This window comes from Grammomys surdaster, unplaced genomic scaffold (assembly GCF_004785775.1).
Source record: "Grammomys surdaster isolate TR1022 unplaced genomic scaffold, NIH_TR_1.0 341, whole genome shotgun sequence".
Classification (NCBI taxonomy): domain Eukaryota; kingdom Metazoa; phylum Chordata; class Mammalia; order Rodentia; family Muridae; genus Grammomys; species Grammomys surdaster.
In genome coordinates, this window is record NW_021604760.1 from 3030720 (window position 1) to 3050610 (window position 19891).

A 19891-nucleotide genomic window follows, 5' to 3' on the forward strand; every position below is an offset into this window, starting at 1 on the left:
TCCTGACCCAAACATGCTTGTTTACAAGATTTCCAAATCTCTGTCATGAGTCAGTTGGCCATCTGACTCTGAGACAGGAAGAGAGAGAGAGCAAAACAAAACAGTCCAGGAAAATATACTATGTGCTTTAAAATAGCTGAAAAGGAAACTAGTCCCAGCAGGATTACTGCTGCTTACCTCATACTGTTTTTCTTGGTTTTATTTAGCTCTTTAAAACTTTTGCTCAAGTATAAACTTTATCCCAGGATTTGGGTAAACTTTCTGTACCTCAATTTTTTAGAGTTTATTGAGTATGGTTAAAGATCTGTAAAATCTGTTTTTAAAAGTTAGATTAAACATATAACAAAAGGGTTGAAAATTATTAATCTATACATAGCTAATCTTAATTTGCTACTTCATGCTAGTATGTAATTTGAAATCGACTCTTGTTTCAAGAAAAAAAAAAGATTTTTTTTTAAAAAAAGGGAATAAATAGCAACCATGTGACTTGCCATCATTTTGGCTGATGACCTCATCAGAATGGAAGCAATCCTGTGGCTGGCAGCCATCTTTAGTAAGGCTAAAGAGAGTACATGCCATGTGACTTCATTACCAGCTAGATTACGGTAACTATATGGTCTGAGCCAACTAAGGCAGTGCTCACAAGATTTCTTGGTCTACTGAGCCCCTTCTCATCATGGTATTTCCTTTTAAACAGGACTCTAATTTGTTTTGGATTAGCATGGATTTTTTTTTTGTATGATGATTTTTGTCCTAAAAGTAAAAAAAAATTATATAAAATATATGTCTAATAAAGTATGTTTAATTAAGATTTATAAATTCCAAAGATTATAAAGGTTCACTTTGGTTAACAGGAATTGGCATACAGATGTATGTTTGACCTCTTATGTCCTTGCTAATTGTATTCAACAAAAAGTCTTCTAGAAAAATTTTCAGGAGAAACAATGTATGTCTGAAAAACAAGTTATATTCAATAAATAGACCTTATAAATTCCTAAGGTCTATTCAGGATAGCAGAAACTGACACAAGGATACATGTATAGTCTCTTTGTCTTTGCTAACTTTGTGAAGCATTAGCTATCTGCATAAACTAAGTCCAAGAAATTATAATAGTCTATAAAGGTACAATATCAAAGAATCAGGAAAATAAGATTCCTAGTCTGCCTGTTGACTGTATTTTCTTTTTTTCGAGACAGGGTTTCTCTGTGTAGCCCTGGCTGTCCTGGAACTCACTCTGTAGACCAGGCTAGCCTCAAAATCACAAATCTGCCTGCCTCTGCCTCCCAAGTGCTGGGATTAAAGGTGTGCACCACTACTGCCTGGATGTAGACTGTATTTATGGTTTAATGTCTTATTTGCTGCTAAAAGATTTTTAATTAAAATTTCAATTCAAGGAGTGTAGAGATGGCTCAGAGGTTAAGAGCACTGGCTGCTCTTCCAGAGGTCCTGAGTTCAACCAGCAACCACATGGTGGCTCACAATCATCTGGTGTGTTTGAAGACAGCAACAGTGTACTCACATACATAAAATGAATAAATAAATCTTTTAAAAATTTCAATTCAAATTTTAAGGGTAAAACTTAATAGGAATAAAGGTGTAAAATCCTAATTTTATAAAAGGTGCTAACTTGTAAACTGTTAAAGATAACTAAGAAAGGCAATTATTGGTTAGTCACCTTACAAATAATCAAATTATTTAATGTGCTCAGAACTATGCTTACAGTCATGCTAAATGCAAATGTAGTTCATATATAAGGGCAAGGTTTATTTAGCATTTTGTATATGCTATCAAGGATAAGCCTGAAGCAAGTAACTAAAAAAAGTAAATTTTTTTATAATCAGGTATACTTAATAGACTAGATTATGGACCTCGAACTGCTCAAAGGTCTGCTAAAAAAAGACAAATTAAAATGTTTAATGAAAAACCTCCCTATTACAGATAAAAATGCCATCTCCTATATGTAGCCCTAAGGTCACTTCCAAAGAAGATATCAGGACACATGCACCTCCACCTTGATTGTGGTAATACTAACCACTGGGCAAAGAACTTCCCCATGCCGTGACCATTGCCAGGACCCCGCCTAAACTGTGGACAAGCAGGACACTGGAGAGTTGACTGCCCTCTTAGCCTCACCACAGAAGGGCATTCTCTCGAGTTCCTCATCCACAGTAAAGTCTCTCAGATCTTCTGGCAGCTGAAGACGATGATGCCCAGTGTAACAGGCAAAGCTAGACATCTCCCTGACCTCTGTCCCCAAAGTAACCATAAGACATGGTGAAATTAAGGAGTGCAGGGTATCTGTCAAGATAGTGGTTAAGTTGCTGTCATTTTAATTGATACAGGGACATTTTGGATTATGCTTCCTGCTCAAATTTATCCTTCTCATATTTCTGTTGATGTTTACGGCGAACTATAGATTTATCAGTTTAACCAACTCCTGCAACGTAGAAATTAGGCCTTTCATTTTCTAGAGCTACCATGTCTGTGGAGAATGACAGACTCCAGACAGTTTATCTTGCTGACAGGCTTCACGTTGAAAGATATAAACTCTCAAAATAGGATTTAATACAAAAACAAAGACAAAATCAAAATCAAGCTATTATTTTGTTATTACTAACTAAAATTTTACCTTTTACTATTCTATTATTTAAGGGAATGTGTTTTGCAATGACTGTTCTAGTGATCAACTCTCTGTGTCTCATGGTAAATAACTAGATGCAAAGAAAAAAAGTTTATGTAAGTTGTGAGAGTCTAAGAAAATAATTTAAGGTATATAAATGCAAGTTATAAAGGCCTGAGGAAGAGATTTAAGGGATTTGAAAAAAGCTTCAGATTTCTTTCCCTCTCATTATACATGAAGACTTCAAAAGTTCAGCTTAGACATTAAGCAGTGGGGTTCTGATCAACTACTAATCTAGCCCTGGTAAACCACTGACTACTATCACCATACTCGCAAGCTCAAAATTTTAAATTGTCTTTGGTTGTTTTCTAAATATAGACTTAAAAGTGTTTCTAATTGTGCTGAAAACATCTCTGTTCAATCTATATACATCCAGCTCTCTGAACACAGGAAAGAGTGTTCATGTTCTTAACACAGAGTTAATTTTTGAGTACCTAAGCTTTTTCTGTAGCCTAAATCTGAAGTATACACCGACAGTTTGCAGATACTTGTTTACTGCTTTTCGTACAATGAGGATTTTAGTGAAGACTACAACAGTGATACTGCAAATATATCTAAAACCTTTATCTTTTTTTTTTAACCTTAAAAAAGTGTATGTAAGCTTCAGGGTGATAACTTGGAGTCTCCTGTCACAGGTCAATACTGCTGTTATGTCAGCCGACACCCTAAGTTGCCCCACCTACAGCTTATCCCTGAGGGTGGGCTCTGTCTTCCCCCTGATCTTAGGATTCGTTCCATGGCCCCAATGACCAGGACCATAGTTTCAAGTGTATACTCAAGATAAACGTTTTCACCCTAAGAGCCTTAAATCTTTCCCTAGTCTGTATCTGTCCCAGCAGATTTCCAGTCAACTGAAAACTGCAAAGTGCTCCAAACATGCCAGCCTCGGTGGTCCTTTGAAATGAGTGAGGCCCAGACTTGATGAAAGGTGCTGTAAACTGATGCTTTTAATGGAATTTCCTATAAATTTGAGACCCTGCTTTGGAACAGCATTTCAGACTGCTCAAAAGTCTTTGCTAGCTCCAGATGGTCCAGCATAACCAGGACAACAAACCCGATAACCCCTGTTCCCTCCTGGCCTTTGTCTCATATTCCAGCTTCCTTGGGCCCTAACAATTGACATCCCAAATTTGGCTGAGAAGAAATTATAGAAGAGAGTATGTCATTCCATATGTATCCTCATCAAAAAGCTGTTAATGTTTGATCAAAGAAAACAAAACAAAACAAAACAAAACAAAACAAAACAAAACAAAACAAGTTCTTCTCTACCAGAAGGAGGCAATTCCCTTCTCTCTGACAGAAGAGACAAATGGCTACCTATTATGTCTATTGGCATACTAGGGCCCATGTTAGCCTCTGCGTTCCTTCAGTACTATAAATACATATTAAATATCAGAGTGGCACAAAACTTGCAAAAAGAGTTACTCAAGATTGGGGCTGGGATCTGAGCCAATAGCTTACTTCACAGTTATCAAGTTTTACCTGGATGAAGCAAGTGTTTATTCTCTGTCTCACTGGTTTATGCATCCAAACGCTTACTTGCTGAAGTCAGTATCAATCTCTTTGTATTCCCCCTAGCCAACCCCAAACAAAACAAAACAATGCTAAAGATACCAGAAGCTCTAAAATTAAATTTCCCAGATTGACTCATTCTCCTATACCCAGTGGGGAATGTACTGGGCTACCAGAGTTATGCCATCCAATAAAAGTATTCCTAAGAACACTTTCGTTGCTAAAACTATGTTAGAAAAACTGGTCTCTAATCACTTAGACCAGTCATAAATCCCTACATAATGTGTCCCTGACATAAAGGTTATGAATATGCCTGCTGATCAGCAAGAATTGAAATCCTGTGGGGCAAACCCTTTTGTCTTGGTCCATAGTCTTCCCCAAATATATTTGCCAACTAAAACCCAACCCTCTCCTGTTGCTTTCTGGATGTTATCATAGACCCTTGTATCATAAATTGCACACACACACACACACACACACATATGTATGTATACATGTCTGTCTGTCTCCACGCAGTTAAAATATTAGCCATTAGTCTCAAATGTGAATCAACAATTTGATTCATAGAAACCAGAGCTAGTGGGGAATATAGCAGCTAATACATTTTAGGTCTGAGGCTAGCCCTGTGAGCAGCCTGAGGCTGTTAAGATACAACCAGGAATTGGAGGAATGCAAAGACCCAAGAGGTTCCCTTATACCTGTGAAAACACATTTCCACAAGAATAAATTGTGTCCTTTGCCTTTAAAAGTAGAGATCCCCCTTTAGCTGAGCTTCAGTCCCAAACCTAACCATGGGAACCAAGGACAGCTGCAGCTTAAATAAAAAATTGGCTAACTACAACTGGATAGAGTCAGGCAGTGTCTTGGTATTTTCTAACTGCACAACATACGTACATTCTGTGACTGTGATGTTGAATCACAGGCGCTTATTAAACTTCCACGTTATAGGCCCCCATTAGCATTTATATATTCAGCTGTTATCCAAGGCATTAAGCTTAATGGTTTCATTTTGATAGTTCTGCTTTTCTTTCTTCTCATTTCAGGGTCCTATCCTAATCCACTGTATCAGTTGCCCGTACAATGATAAGACAGTCCCTACTGGTTTTCTTGATCTGTATCTCAATTAATCCAAAGGATTCCCCTTTCACTATGTCCAGAGTAAGTCAAAGACTTACCTTTACCTATGCTGTTCTGCTCACTTGTTCATATGTCTTAATTTTTAACTTTACAAAAGATGTATACAGTAGGTATTTATATTTTTAGAAAGCCCAGTGAGCTTACAACAATAATTTTTGAAAAAGGAAAAGTAAAAGTAGATATCTCATGTGTTAGGGTGGATGTGTTTATAAAACACTATCATTTCTTATGGGTCAATCTGAGATCAAACTCTCTAATAAGTATGTTTATTTCTTATAAAAATGAATGTGTGGTCTCTCCTATAATTTGCAGAAAATCTTGAGCTTACTCCTAAATGGCCAAAATAATCTTGATAAAGAACAGCACTGAAGGTTTCCCCTTTTCATATATCAAAAGTTACCACAAAGACACAATAGTCACCAACAGAATAGGATGAAGAACCAGAAATAAACCCCTTTGTATGTAACTGAAAGACTTTCAAGAACAGCAAAGGCATCCAATGCAGGAAGTGATTTCTCTGTAACATACAGTGGGGGAGAACCCTGACAGTCACATGTACAGAACAACAATGGATCTTTTCTTTGTATCTTATGTCAAATTAGCTCAAAATAGATCACAGACTTAAATATGGAGCTAATACTGAAAAAAAAAAACCTTTTTGGGAGAACATATAGGGGGAAAGTTCTGCAACACTGAATACTGAATGGCTCAACGGCAAAGCAGACAAATGAGACTATATTAATGTTATTGTTTTTATCCAATGCATCCCAAAAAGTGAAGAGGTGAGGGAAAATATTTGCAAATAATCAATCTGATAAATGGCTAATATCTAAAATATGTATACCCCCATAACTTGGAAGCAATAGTAAAAAAACTTACTTAGAAAAATGGGAAATAAATGCTATGCTGGCTAGTTTAATGTCAAGTTGACACAGGCTAGAGTCATCTAAAATGAGGAAGCTTTAAATGAGAAAATGTCTCCATACGATTGGGCTATAGGTCATTTTCTTAACTAGTGATTGATGGGGGAAGGCTGGTAGTCCTGAGTTCTATAAGAAAGCAGGCTGAACATGTCAGTAAGAACACTCTTCCATGGCCTCTGCATCAGTTCCTGCCTCCAGGTTTCTGTCCTGCTTGAGCTCCTGCCCTGACTCCCTGTAGTGATAAATATGATGTGGAGGTGCAAGTCCTAAATAAGCCCGTTCCTCCCCAAGCTGCCTTTGGTCACGGTGTTTCATTACACCAATAGCAACCCTACTTAAGACAGATGTGAACAGTGTTCCAAAGAAGATATAAATAGCCAACAACACATTAAAAGGTGTTCAACATAACTGATCACTAGTGAATGCAAATTGAGATTGCAAGCAGGTGTCCCCTCAAACTCAATAGGCTAAAAACAAAACAGAAAATAAACTGGAAAAGGTGGGAAGGAATTGGAATTGTGCATTATTGTTGGAATGGAAAATGGCAAAGCTGATACAGAAAAGAGAATGATTGTTCCCCAATAGGTCAAGACAGAAGAGTGGGGTGACTCAGCAATTGCATTTGTAGGGCTACATCTAAGAGACATGAGGTCTCAAAGAAGGTACTGAATACCTGTGCTCATGGATGCATCATTTACAATAGTTAAAGGTAGAAAATATAGTATATTCATATAGTAGAACACCATTAGTCTCAAAAAGGAAGGAAATTCTGGCACATGGTACAATATGGATGAACCCTGAAATCTATGCCAAACTAAATAAGCCAAGTGGGCTGGTAACCAACTTAAGATTCTGCTTACACAAGAATCCTGTACAGTCAAATTCAGACAAACTCTAGTTCATGTTCACTGTCCACTTGATGGGAAGTAGAATTACCATGAAACATACCTTGGGGTGTGCCTATTAGGGTGCTTTCAGATCGGCTCAACCAAAAGAGGAGATCTGCTATGAATGTAGGTCCCAAATGGAATAGAATGGATCCAGTAAGCTGACACTCGGCAGTCACCAGTGTCTGCTTGCTGACTGTGGTGTTGTGATGAGCTGCCTCAGTGCCGGCTGCATGCTATCCCTGCCACGACGGACTGTACCTACAAACAACATAAACCTTTTTTTCTTTAAGTTGCCTTCATCAGGTATTTTGTAACAGCAACTAGAAGAGTAACTAGCACACAGAGTTTCAGTTTTAGAAGATGAAAAGATTCTGGAGATGAATGATGATAGTTGTACAGGAATATGATGTATTAATGTCAGGGAATTATTTGCTTAAGACGGTAAGGAGTGTCAGTTCAATGTTATATGTATGTGATCACAACTGAAAAGCATTAACAAGAAAAAGTCAGGTGCAAGTGTGACCGGTAATGTCTGATCTACTCAGAATATCACTGCTAATCACGGTTGCTGTCAGGACCGCTCTGCTCCCATCTCTGTGAAATATGTCACCGTATCTATAGGCCTGGACTCTACCTGCTGCTGGCAGAATAACACTGCATCAAGAGCAGAAGTTATGTGTCTGAATTGCACAGCAGATTCATGTCAATTTATTTGCAACTTTGTCTAATAAAATTACAATCCAATTGGTACCCAGCATATCACTCAGCTTTACACAGATCTCAAACATGTTGAATAGATAAGGAACACAGAATGCAACTAAAGAGGCCTGAACATTACTCTTTGATTGTACTAAGTATTGTGATTGGAGACATTTCAAGACAGAAAAAAATTAATAAACTTTGCACTTGCTGCACTAACTGAAACCTGACATTTGAATTAACATTCAGCCATGAAAACTCACATCAATGACATATGAAGTAGCATGTGTAACAAAGCAAGTCATTATAGCTCTATGAGAATAAAATTCCTTTCTGAAAATGTTCCAGAACACCAGACAGCTTCCAGTTTATAGCAGGAAGAAGAAACCAGCAAGATAGGTGAGGATATCAAGACAAAATTTCCAGACCCACTGAGGGATGTAGTAATTAACCTGGTATCTTGACCCATGGTTCCCAAAAGTGTCCCCAGCGAGTTCTCAACAGTTTTTACAGACGACACAGGAAAAGGGAGTTCAAAGAACTAGCAGGGAAGGCAGCTGAAGTATAAGCTAAAGGATGTGTTGGATAACTTAGCCTAGACAGTTTATCACAGAGATTCTCTCTGAAAGACAGTACTGAGCATAGCCCTATTCTCTCCTCTCTTAACCCAGGCTGGGAAAACCCACGTTAAAATATCTAGACCTTACCATAAGCCAAGTGCTGGGAGATGACCCTCCCCACCAGGAAACGGCACTGACAAATCCAGCTTGAGAAGCATTGCAATCTCATGCCAAGCCAGTGACAGGCTGGTAACAGAAGGAGTCATAGGAGATCCCCAGTGGATGAATATCTCATCTCATGTATGAAGGCTAACAGATCCAGAAATCCAGCCTAAATGTTAAGTGTGACAAGGAAAGGCACATAAGGAATCATTGTGGTCCTCAGGGTCTGCTCAGATTCCTCTGCTTTCATGGCCTCCTGGGTTGATCGTTAGTGATGAAATGAACTTGGAGCAACTTAAGCAAAACAGACTTTCTTGGAGAGACACTGGGATCTCACACAATAAACCTATAGAACCAGACGTTTAACAGCCAGGAACTAAGGGACCTCTAGAGGAAAAAAAAAGAAAAGCTGTAAGCAGGATGATGTGACAACAGGATCACAACCTCTGGGGACCAAATCCACTCATCTAAGAGGCTTCCCACTGCCTGCTTCCATTCTAAGCCTAAGGCATAACATCGTCCAAGTGTAGGTCACATGAACACCCATTCGCCACACGTCAGCACTGAAAGGTAACGTTCCTCCGTCCTTTATGTGGAAACAGGCATCTGGTTTTTGTTTTGTCTTTTTTTTTTTTAAATTGCTCCCCAAGTGTGTGTGGATGACCACCACAGGAAAGGCACACCAAGTGTGTGTGGATGACCACCACAGGAAAGGAACAGGACAGTTTCTCATCCATTATCAAACTCTGTTTAATAGTTATTATTTGTGTTTTCACCATAACAGTGCGAGAGCTCCAGCCCAGCTCCTTCATGTCCTAGACAACTGTGCTCACACTCAGCCAGACTCACAGCCCCAGAGTCTAAATGTCAACTGAAAGCAAAGCTGATCACACTGTCCCCAGGGACCTCATAAATAGGTGTTCTGTACACCAAGGGTAGGCATGAACAAACAGTCATAATTCCTGCAAGCTGACACCCACTGGCACTGTCAAGGAGTGGGAATAGCAAAGGAAAAAAATGATTTTCAAAGACACTTTATAAATTATTGAAGGAAGGTGGGAGTGTAGCTCAGCACAGTGCTTGCTTGGTATGTGTAAAGTTCTGTGTTCAATCTCCAGCACCATATTAAAGAAAAGGGAAAAGAAAAGATGGAGTTAGCTCAGTCCCAACACTTAAATAATTTGCTGAATTCATGTGATTCATGTTTATGAACAGTGCTGTGAAACATTTGGTCACTTGAGGCTTGATAAATCACCCTCACAAAAGGAAGTGTTACTGTTACAGATATGCCAAAGTGGTAAGACAATTCCAGAAATGCATGGCATCAGTGACTGGATTAAGTGTCCAACCTAATGTGATCATATCGATGACTTCGACAAAAGATCAAAACATAAATAATCTTAACCTCAACTTATTCTGAAAATGGCCTAATTTATAAATCGAACTTACAAAAAAAAAAAAAAACCCACCAAAAACAAACAACCCAGTAAGTAAATACAATTTAAGCTTAAAATGTGTAACAAGAGTGGTGAGATATTGTGCTGGTGAGAGGACTTGCCACTGAAGTCTGACATCGTGAATTTGATCCCTGGAACCCACATAAAGGAAGGAGAGAACTGATTCAAGTTGTCTGCTGACCTCATGCACACACTGTGATGTGTGCATGCCCATATTCTTACATACACACATCATGTATACATATATACAAACATGTATGTACGATAACAATAAATAATAAATAAAAAGATTTAAAGACATATAAGAAGTAGGTATTTCTGTACAGGAAGAAAATAAGCAAGAGTTAGTTCTTGAGAGCATTATGGAAGACCCTCACAGGTCCACCTTATTGGTCAACAAGAGAGAGAAAGCCTGGGAGGCACCAGTGTCTCTGTTGTCTTCTTACTCTGACCTGCGGTGGATGTCAGCACTAATGTCAGGCCTTGTTCTCAAAGTTCTCCATTCTATATACCATGAACGATAGTCACTGTGTTCTTAAATACAGCCCCTTACAGGATTTGAAATTACACACACACACACACACACACACACACACACACACACCCCTCAATGTTCATATCCACTGACCAACACCTAGCCTTTGACTTCTGTACAAATTTGCTTCCTTGTGCACTGGGTTTCAGCTAAGCATCTCTCCCTGTGGTTCCTTCCCAAAGGCCCAGAAGGCTACAGAGTGAGAGGTTTTAAAAGCAGGAATCCAAGATGACTTTTTGGATGGGCTCTGCCTCAAGAGGACTCTGATATTCATATTAATTTCAAGCCAATATCATGTTTCAGGAAGATGTGCAGGCCACACTCTTTTGAATTGCCAAGACAAGACATATGTTCAATTGACACAGTAGGGCGGCTCCCATGGTGAGTTCACTTTTATTCTGCAGGGCCTGGCAGCCAGCACTAAATCTTCCCAAGACTTGCAGTTTCATTTGCCTCCTTTAGCCCCAGGAGTTTTACACGGTACACATTTTCCACACGTAATTACATAATGGAGACTGAGTTCTTATACATGACATTTAATTTTCAATAGTCAGGGAAGGCATGACAGGAACTGCAGGCAAGATCATTAATCTCCTTGGCTCCCCTCATGGCACACACAGCTATTCATCCCAGCATGAATATAGCCTCCTCTGTGTAAGCTGGCTTGCTTGCACAGAGGGGAAAGCACAAAATGGACCAAGAGGATAGATCGCAATATGCATCCATAAGGTGAAGAGGTGAACAACTTAGCAAAACAAAGACTGTATGGTTTTGATTCAATAATAATATACAAATATATATGGGGTAATTATGTAAACTATGGATACTTACACACAGCAACTCACAGACTCCAGTAAATAACTGGTCAATTAACATGAATGAAGACATGTGTTACGGGAACAGGACATGGATGTGATCATAGGCACATGCATCATTACAGACTAAGGGACCCAGTTAACTAAAACATGGCACGTGGCACATTTTAACAGCTCCCCCTCCCTGAGTGATAATTATACTCCAAAGCCTGTGGCCAGTTCTCATTTTTATTTTAAAGATCAATAAATCTGAAAAAAAGTCACCAAGGTAAAGAATCCAGTAACTTCTGTATAATGGAAAGGTTTCAAAAATTAGTAATTTCAACTCAGGCAGGAAATGCTTCCAAATAGAATCATCAACTATAAAAATACAGTATATGTAAATGCAGTTTCAAATAAGACAATCCAGCTCAAGTGACACAAGTGACACGGGGTTTAATCATATCACTGGTGCTGAGATGACTCAAGAGTTAACTTGCTGAAATTTTATAAATTAACTTTTAGTTCTTCCACAATCTGGTTCCCAAGTGGGCAAGACCTGGGTTCTTATAGTCTGAACGTGGCAGTGCATAGGAGGCCAAAAGATGTGTGCAAGTGAGTGATGAGCCAGACAATCATGAGCATAAAACACTGGCCAGGACCTATGATGCACAGCCACTGTGGATAGATGGACGATAATCTCCTGTGTTACCCGCATGGGTACGTGTAACTCTACCATTAATGTTCCAGAGGCCAGGAGAGGTGACAGAATACGAATATGACAGAGCTCTAGCCAGTGCACCAGTGACCACAGACAGGTCACTGCATAGGAAGGAGATGCAAATCTACCAGTGATGTCCATTTGTCCTATACAGATCTGATGAGAAACAAACATTGCATGAAATGGTGACAAGATCTAATGTTACCTACCCAAGTAAAACTGAAATATTTCATTGACATTGGGATTCACTGTATTAGATGTTTTTCTGCATACTCCTTATTAAAGGTATTGTACCCCTAATTAATAATAATGGGTAAACCTTACTTAAAAAATAAGCTAAGGAGGGGGATTTGATCCCTTTAATAACAGTTTCAGGAAATAACATATTGTTCCTTTTTCTGGTACTTATTCATTATGATGCAATGAGAGATTCTTACAGCACAAATTTGCTTTGTGTAACAGAATCAAAGCTGGGAGAGCACAAGAAGCACTAGTCAGCAAGTCTGACAACACAAGTTCCATGACAGGACCCACACGGTGGAGGGACTGACTCTCACAAGTTGTTTTCTGATTTCTACACTCTTGCTGTAGAACATGAATCACTTGAATGCCCCCAATATACATGTACAAATACACACAGACACAGACAGATACAAAATACAGACACAAACACACACACACACACACACAGAGACATATATACACAGACACACACACATACAGACACACACACAGACACACACAGAGAGACACACACACAGAGAGACACACACACACATACATACACACACACTATCTTAAAATTAAACAGAACACAGAGCAGAGTGCATTTTTGTAGCATCTCCTTTCTGACTTCTTTTGGGCCCTTTCTTCCACCCTTCCTAACCTTTCCTGCCACACTCACAGATGTCCCCATATCAGTAGCCACTGCTGAGCCCACAGGCAATCATGCCCATTTATACCAGGAAACCAACTAAGCTCACACAGATGTGTGTAAACAGCTGGGTTCCAAGTCCTGGGATGCTGGATCCAAGGTTTCTTCTTCTAATTTTTAGCTGGGTTCTGGGTGGGAAGGGGGGGGAACCCTATATCTAGTTAAGCATTCTCAGAAGGAATATCTCCTTCCATTTGGACAAGTGAAGGATTAATTCATTGTCTGCACATAAAATACCAAATACACATCAACTCAGGCCAATAAAGTCTGGCTGTCAGCACTACACACAGCTCTCCTGATTCAGTTGAAGCTCATTTCCCTGTAACTTTAAAAGAGGATATGACAAGGAAGTGTATAGAATCACTAGTATAACAGTATAACTTTTTTCCTTCTATAGGCCTTCTGTTCTTTTGCACATCTCCCCTGGCCCCAACTTTTGGCAGTGTTGGATGGTAATTAAGGAGAAAGAGAAAATAACCATCATTTTCATCCTGTAAGGGCAGTGAACATTCTCTCTGCCCTTACCCTATGCTTCTCACTGTATTGATCACTTGATTTATTCTTAGTGCTGCGGATGAAACCCAGGACTGTGCGCAGTCTAGACCGGTGCTCTACCACTGAGCTCGATTCCCAGACCATATTGATTATTTTCAAAATTTGAAAAAAAATGGTTTATTTTGTTTATGTGTATGAGTGTTTTGTCTGCATGTATGTGTACCATGTGTACATCCAGTGCCCACTGAAGTCAGGAAGAGACATTGGATTCCCTGGAACTAAAGACACAGGTGCTGTAAGCTACCACATGGGTGCTTGGAATTGAATCTGAGTCCTCTGCAAGAGCAGCCAGTGCTCTTAAGCACTGATTCATCTTCACAGCTCATCATTTAAAAATTTTGACGCAAAACAATGAAGGAGATGAGGTGTCCATTTTAAAAAATGGTAATGGAAGCACAGGGAAAAGATATCCAGAAATACTTAACAAACACGGTTACTTACACCACCTATGAATTATTCAAACTTAATATTATTCCAGTCAAATAACAGAGGCTTCAGTTTAGCTCTTGCTGATATAGAAAACTGTCGACAAGATGAACAGACTCCCAACTCTCACCGACAACCATTGTAGGAACTCAGGTGGGCCAAGGATTGAATCCCCAACACTGCAGAGCTGGTGCACCTGGGCTCCATCCCTCACCAGGACTGTTTTTCTTTTTTCTTTTTTTTTTTTTTGAATTGTTGTTTTTTTTAATTAATTTATTTATTATATGTAAATACACTGTAGCTATCTTCAGACACCCCACAAGAAGGTATCAGATATCATTACAGATGGTTGTGAGCCACCATGTGGTTGCTGGGATTTGAACTCATGACCTCTGGAAGAGCAGTCAGTGCTCTTAACCACTGAGCCATCTCACCAGCCCCCAGGACTGTTTTTCTTAACAACATCTCCTGTAGCTCAGGCTGGCCTCTGGCTCTCTATGGTACACAAGTATGACCTTGAACTCCTGACCCTCAGCCCCTGCCAATTGCTTGGATTGTAGGCACACACTGGTGTTGGTGATAAAGCCAGGATCTAGCACATTCTGGCAAGAGCTCTACCAGTTCAATATATGCACAGCCTTCACCAGCACCCCTACACCTTTCTGGGTTCTCTAATTGTTGGTTCTTTCATGAAGACAATAACTGATCAGTAAATACCAACCAATGATGGCAGTAGTGAGTGGCCTCCAGTACATCTCTACAGATGTAAGCACGCAGATATTTTTAAAAGTTGAAATATATATAATAGTAAACTCAACTACCAATTCCATCTTGTCAAACATAAAAATAAGAAAAATCCTAGAGACAAAACAGTCCATGGTTTTCTTAGAGTGACCGAAAAGGAAAAGTGTAGTTTTAGAATATAGTGTTAGACAAAGCAAAAATAAAATACTAATGCTAATAATGGTCTCTGAAGAGCAGAGTATATTTAGAAAACCAGGCCTATTTCCCTTACCTAATGAAAACCAGTTTGACCCTGGTCGGGGCAGTCTTAATAATGGCAGACGCATTCTGATGACTTCTTCCATAAAGGATCTGGTTGTTTATCTGTTTGGGAAAAAATAAGAAATAACTGTAAAAATATAGTCTGTATATTCACACAATGAATAAATATATACATGAAGGTATCTATGTATACACTTGGAATTAAACAATGGCTTCGCTTTTATGTATATATACAATTCATTAATGGTAAAAGTCTCAATATTCTTTGTACTAAAGATTCACAACTATATAAAGTCTCTTAAATTCAGCTGTGGCTATAGTTAATGGAGGTCTAAATTCCTTAACCCTGTTGCTAAACTTTATGAGAATAGTAGTTGAGCTTAATGCAAAGTTTTATGACAGATACTTCATTTTCTATGGTTTTTCCAGATTCCTAAAGAATGTAGAAAACAGACCAAACTATAGTATATACAGAGCTCTGGAGGGCCCATTAAACATGGTACTGCAAGTGTGTCACCGTTATTGTACAAAATAAATTTTGTTACCACAGGAGATAAATTTTATATATCTGTTTTAAGCTGAATTTTAGGCCAGGTAATTACACAGGACATCTTACTGTAGACAACCAACTAGTCATCTGTTCGTGCCCAAGATGTACTAAAATTATAATTTGACTGGTGTTGGGGATTGGTTCTAATGCTTTGAATTAATCTGGCCCACAAAATCAAGAATCTGTGTGTCTAAACACTAAAGGTCCTTGTCCCCAATTGGTTTTTGATTGATCAATAAAGAGTCAAAGGCCAATGGTCGTGCAGGTAGACTGAGGCAGGACCTTTAGATTTGCACAGGCTAGGAACTGGGAGCAAGGGAGGAGACACCATGTCTCAGAGGGAAAGGGATTAGATTTTGAGCTGCAGAAGGAAAATCATCTGAAATGTAGGTGAGAAGGAATGAGGACCCTGGAAGGGCTACAAAAAGCATCTTGGGCAGCAAAGACTAGAAGGCCACCCAGGAGCCAGGGCAACCATGATAAAATATAGAAATAGAGAGCGTTAAGCCAGGAGTACCAGAGGAAAAGTGTGCTAGCCACAGGGAGGATTAGAACTGCCCAGACGTTGAGCTAGTCAAGACATATTAAAATTAATTGTTGTGTGTGTGTGTATGTGTGTGTGTGTGTGTGTATGTTTCATTCACGAATTCAGATAGCTCTTGGGCAGGTGCAAGCGTGTGACCTGTCTCACTGTTACAGACTGGAGTCACCTAAATATAATAGAACAGTAGACCTAAACTTTTCAATGCAGTTCTTCCCACTAATACATTATGATGATAACTATAATTATTCTCTTAGACCTTCCATAGAATTCTGGTTTCCCCATCTGTTTGTTAAGTAACTAATGACCTGTATTGTTATGTTATTCCTATATAACTGTGGCTCTGATAACTTCTACCATCTTATGGCTGGTACAGTACACTCAACAATAGAGACTCAAGGGGATGAGTCTTTTGAAATTGGTGTTTAACCTATCTGCCCTTGATGTCTCTGTAATGATGAATCTGATGACATAATTGACATATCTTTGAAACCCCTATGCCTAGGGCTCTCTGGATACTGCTTTGCTCTGTCTCTTATTCCATCTGGTTTTGTTGTGTTCTCCACCAAAAGTCCCAAAAATGCACAGATACCTACACTCCCAGTTACCTGTGCCTCACTTTCCTAACATCTAAAGGATTTAAGCAGCTGCTCCAAAGTTGACGTGAGAACTATAAGACGAGCTGTCACAGTTCGGGAATGGTCCTCTTGAAACCCTTCAGATATTTAGTCACTCATCTTTTCTGCTGTTAACTTCAATATTCATGAATTTAATAATGTACTTGCACCCCAGATTTCCAATACTATCATACTACTACAAATGTACAAATACTTTCATGATTTTATTTTTCATACACACAGACACAAACAGACAGGCAGACAGGCAGACAGATAGACAGACAGACTCCTTCTGTTCCCCTTTGACTTTCCCATTTTTCCTTCTTGGTGTTGGAGATTAAAGTCAGGCTCTTTCACGCACTAAATATGTACTGCTTGGCACAAAGTACGACAGCAACCTAAATAATATCTTCTCTAATTGAGTCACCAGGCAAAGGTTCTACAAGTAATGTGAAAAGCTCTGACAGGACAGTGCCATGGCTGCTGTGGCAGTGACTGTGGCTTGACTGTGATGGCAGCTCCTCACTGGCAATGCTTAAGTGCTACACAGCAGAAAATGGAACAGAGCAGGTAACTCAAGACAGCTGAATCTGACTTTACCAGAATAAATCTGGAAGGAAGACTTCTAGAAAAAAAATCCAAACCAAAAAGGCTACAACAAAGCCTTCTTTCTGGCTTTAAAAATGATGTAACCAAGGACCTGTCTTATGACAGCTTAGTGAGTCCTTGCAGCCAAACCTGAAGATGTGTTTGATACCTGGCACTCTTGTTGCAGAAAGTAGGAACAGATTCTCACAAGCTGTTCTCTAATCTCTAGATACATGTACACACACGCATGCACTCACGCATCCATGCAGAGACACTCACCTACAAACAATCTATGTGGAAATTAGAGTACTAATCAATGGGACTGGTATCATTATAAGACATGATTGGGTGTGGTGGTTCATCCCGGTAACCCCAACACTAGGAAGAGACAGTGTCTGGAGGATTGTGAGTTCGTGAGTTTGAAGAAGAGAAAGTGGGGGGGAGGGAGGGAGTGGGGGGAGTGGAGAGAGAGAGAGAGAGAGAGAGAGAGAGAGAGAGAGAGAGAGAGAGAGAGAATGAGAATTATTATGTGAGAAGTCTGTCTGCTGACCAGGAAGGAGGCTTCCCGAGAGTCTAGCACTGTAATTTCACCCTCTCCAGAACTGTGAGAAATGTGTGTGTGTGTGTATGTGTGTGTGTATGTGTGTGTGTGTGTGTTCTCAGCCACCTTGGTATTTGTTATAGCCATTCAAAGTGACAAAGGCAATTGCTTGAACTAATTTCTGTTCTTTGAAACTAATTATTTCCAATGATGCAGTTTCTTGTCATTACAAATATCTACATTAACCCAGACTCTCTGCAGTCTCAGTCTGAGGCTCTCAGACTTTGCTGTGGCACACACAGAGAAGAAAAAAGAAGCAGACTTTCTGTCCACAAGAAATTTCTATTAGATATTATTATCATTATTATCACCATCATCATTACTATTATTGTGCTGGGATTTGAACCTAGGACCTCACATATGCCAAATAGACACACTATCATTCAGTCATATCCCCAGCCAAATCTTTCTCTATGCCTATCTCCTTGCCTGCCTATATCTGTCTGTCTGTCTATGTACCTACCTACCTATCATCTATCATCTAATGACTTCTATCTATCTATCTATCTATCTATCTATCCATCCATCTACTTATTTACCTATCTATCATCTAGTAAGCTATTTAGAGACAAAGCCTCACTATGTAGCTTAGGCTGGCTTTGCCAGTATGATGCTCCTGCCTCAACTTCCTGAGCACTGACTGAGATTAAAGGTGTTCATACCACCTGCCCAGTGACATCTATGTGCCTGCCATTCTGGCTTTCTAAGTTGCTTTTGGGTTCCTCTTCTCATCACTGACAACCTGGGACTTCTGTGGCTCTCCAGATATTAATTTCTGTCTTGACTCTTGACCCCTGGTCCCAGAAAAAGCAACAATAGGCATATCTGTGTGAGTTAATTTTCTCCTAGACTCTGAATCTCAAATCCCATTCGGGAACAAATTATAGCAACTCTGGATTCCAAGGCCCCAGACAAGAGCAATGCTTGCATTTTCTAAGCTGGTGAGTCATACTGCAGGTTTCTGGGCCACCTAACTTCCCCTCAGGGTTTGCCTTCTGCCTCTGTAGTGAGAAAGAACAAACCCTCAGTATGAGGGCAATCCTGACCAGGGTGGGATAATTAGTTGCAGTATTTGTAGTTCGCAGCCAAAGTAGAATTGGGGTTAATCCAGTACAGATTCAGCAAAAGTAAATGGATATAAATCCTTTCCTACTACTGCATAAACTTTTGCTTTAAAGGTCTTTAATGAGATTTGTTTTAATCAAATTAATTATGCAAAAATATTAAAGAGATAAGCTTTTAACTACTCCTAATTTTCCACAGTTCATCTGAACAGGAATATAAATTTATGCTGAAAAGCAGCTCAATTAAATCTACTCAAACAACATATCAAATTGAAAGTAAAAGTTAATTAACTTAAGCTAGAGTTGAAAATATTAATTATACAAAATTAAAATTTAGTTTATGTAACAGATTTGCCCAAGGTTTGAACATCATCATAACTTATTACACTCAACAATCCCTCTCCCATGCTTTCTTTTTAAAAGCAAAATGGCCTATTATTCAAACTGTAAACTATTATTAGAGATCTGAACTGAATTCACATTACATGAGTGGCTGGTGTTAGTATTCTGTCTAAACTCTACCTCCAGTTATCTGGCAATAGCCAGGTAGGCCTGCCCACTATAAAAAGGGGCTGCTTGCCCCCTCCTCTCCCTCTTGCTCTCTTGTTCTCTTACTCCCTTACTCTCTTGCCTCCAGCTTCTCTCTGTACCCCCGCCCCTCCTCCCTTCCCTTCCCCCTCTCTCCACGTGGTCATGGCTGGCCTCTACCCCCGCCCCCCTCTGCCTTTACTACCCTCCTGGCTCTCCTCTCATGCCCTGAATAAACTCTATTCTATGCTGTACTGTCATGTGGCTGGTCCCTCAGGGGGAAGAGATGACTCGGCATGGGCCGCTGAGACATCCCCTTCCATAATTGGTTTCCTTCCATCGTTTCAGCTGGTAATAAAGTCAGAGTCCTTCCCCCATCTGTACTTGGACATGCCATCTGAATATCAAATTT

The 19891-nt window shown here is 39.5% G+C and overlaps 1 protein-coding gene across 2 annotated transcripts in view; it reads right to left on the reverse strand.

The window, feature by feature from the left end:
- The window catches only part of Patj (PATJ crumbs cell polarity complex component), a 299188-nt gene that overhangs the window by 95433 nt on the left and 183864 nt on the right, over positions 1 to 19891 (reverse strand). For both annotated transcript variants that reach the window (XM_028778758.1, XM_028778759.1), the window contains one exon: positions 15001 to 15092. In XM_028778758.1, coding sequence (XP_028634591.1) covers positions 15001 to 15092 — 92 coding nt within the window. The remainder of the gene's footprint in view (positions 1 to 15000; positions 15093 to 19891) is intronic.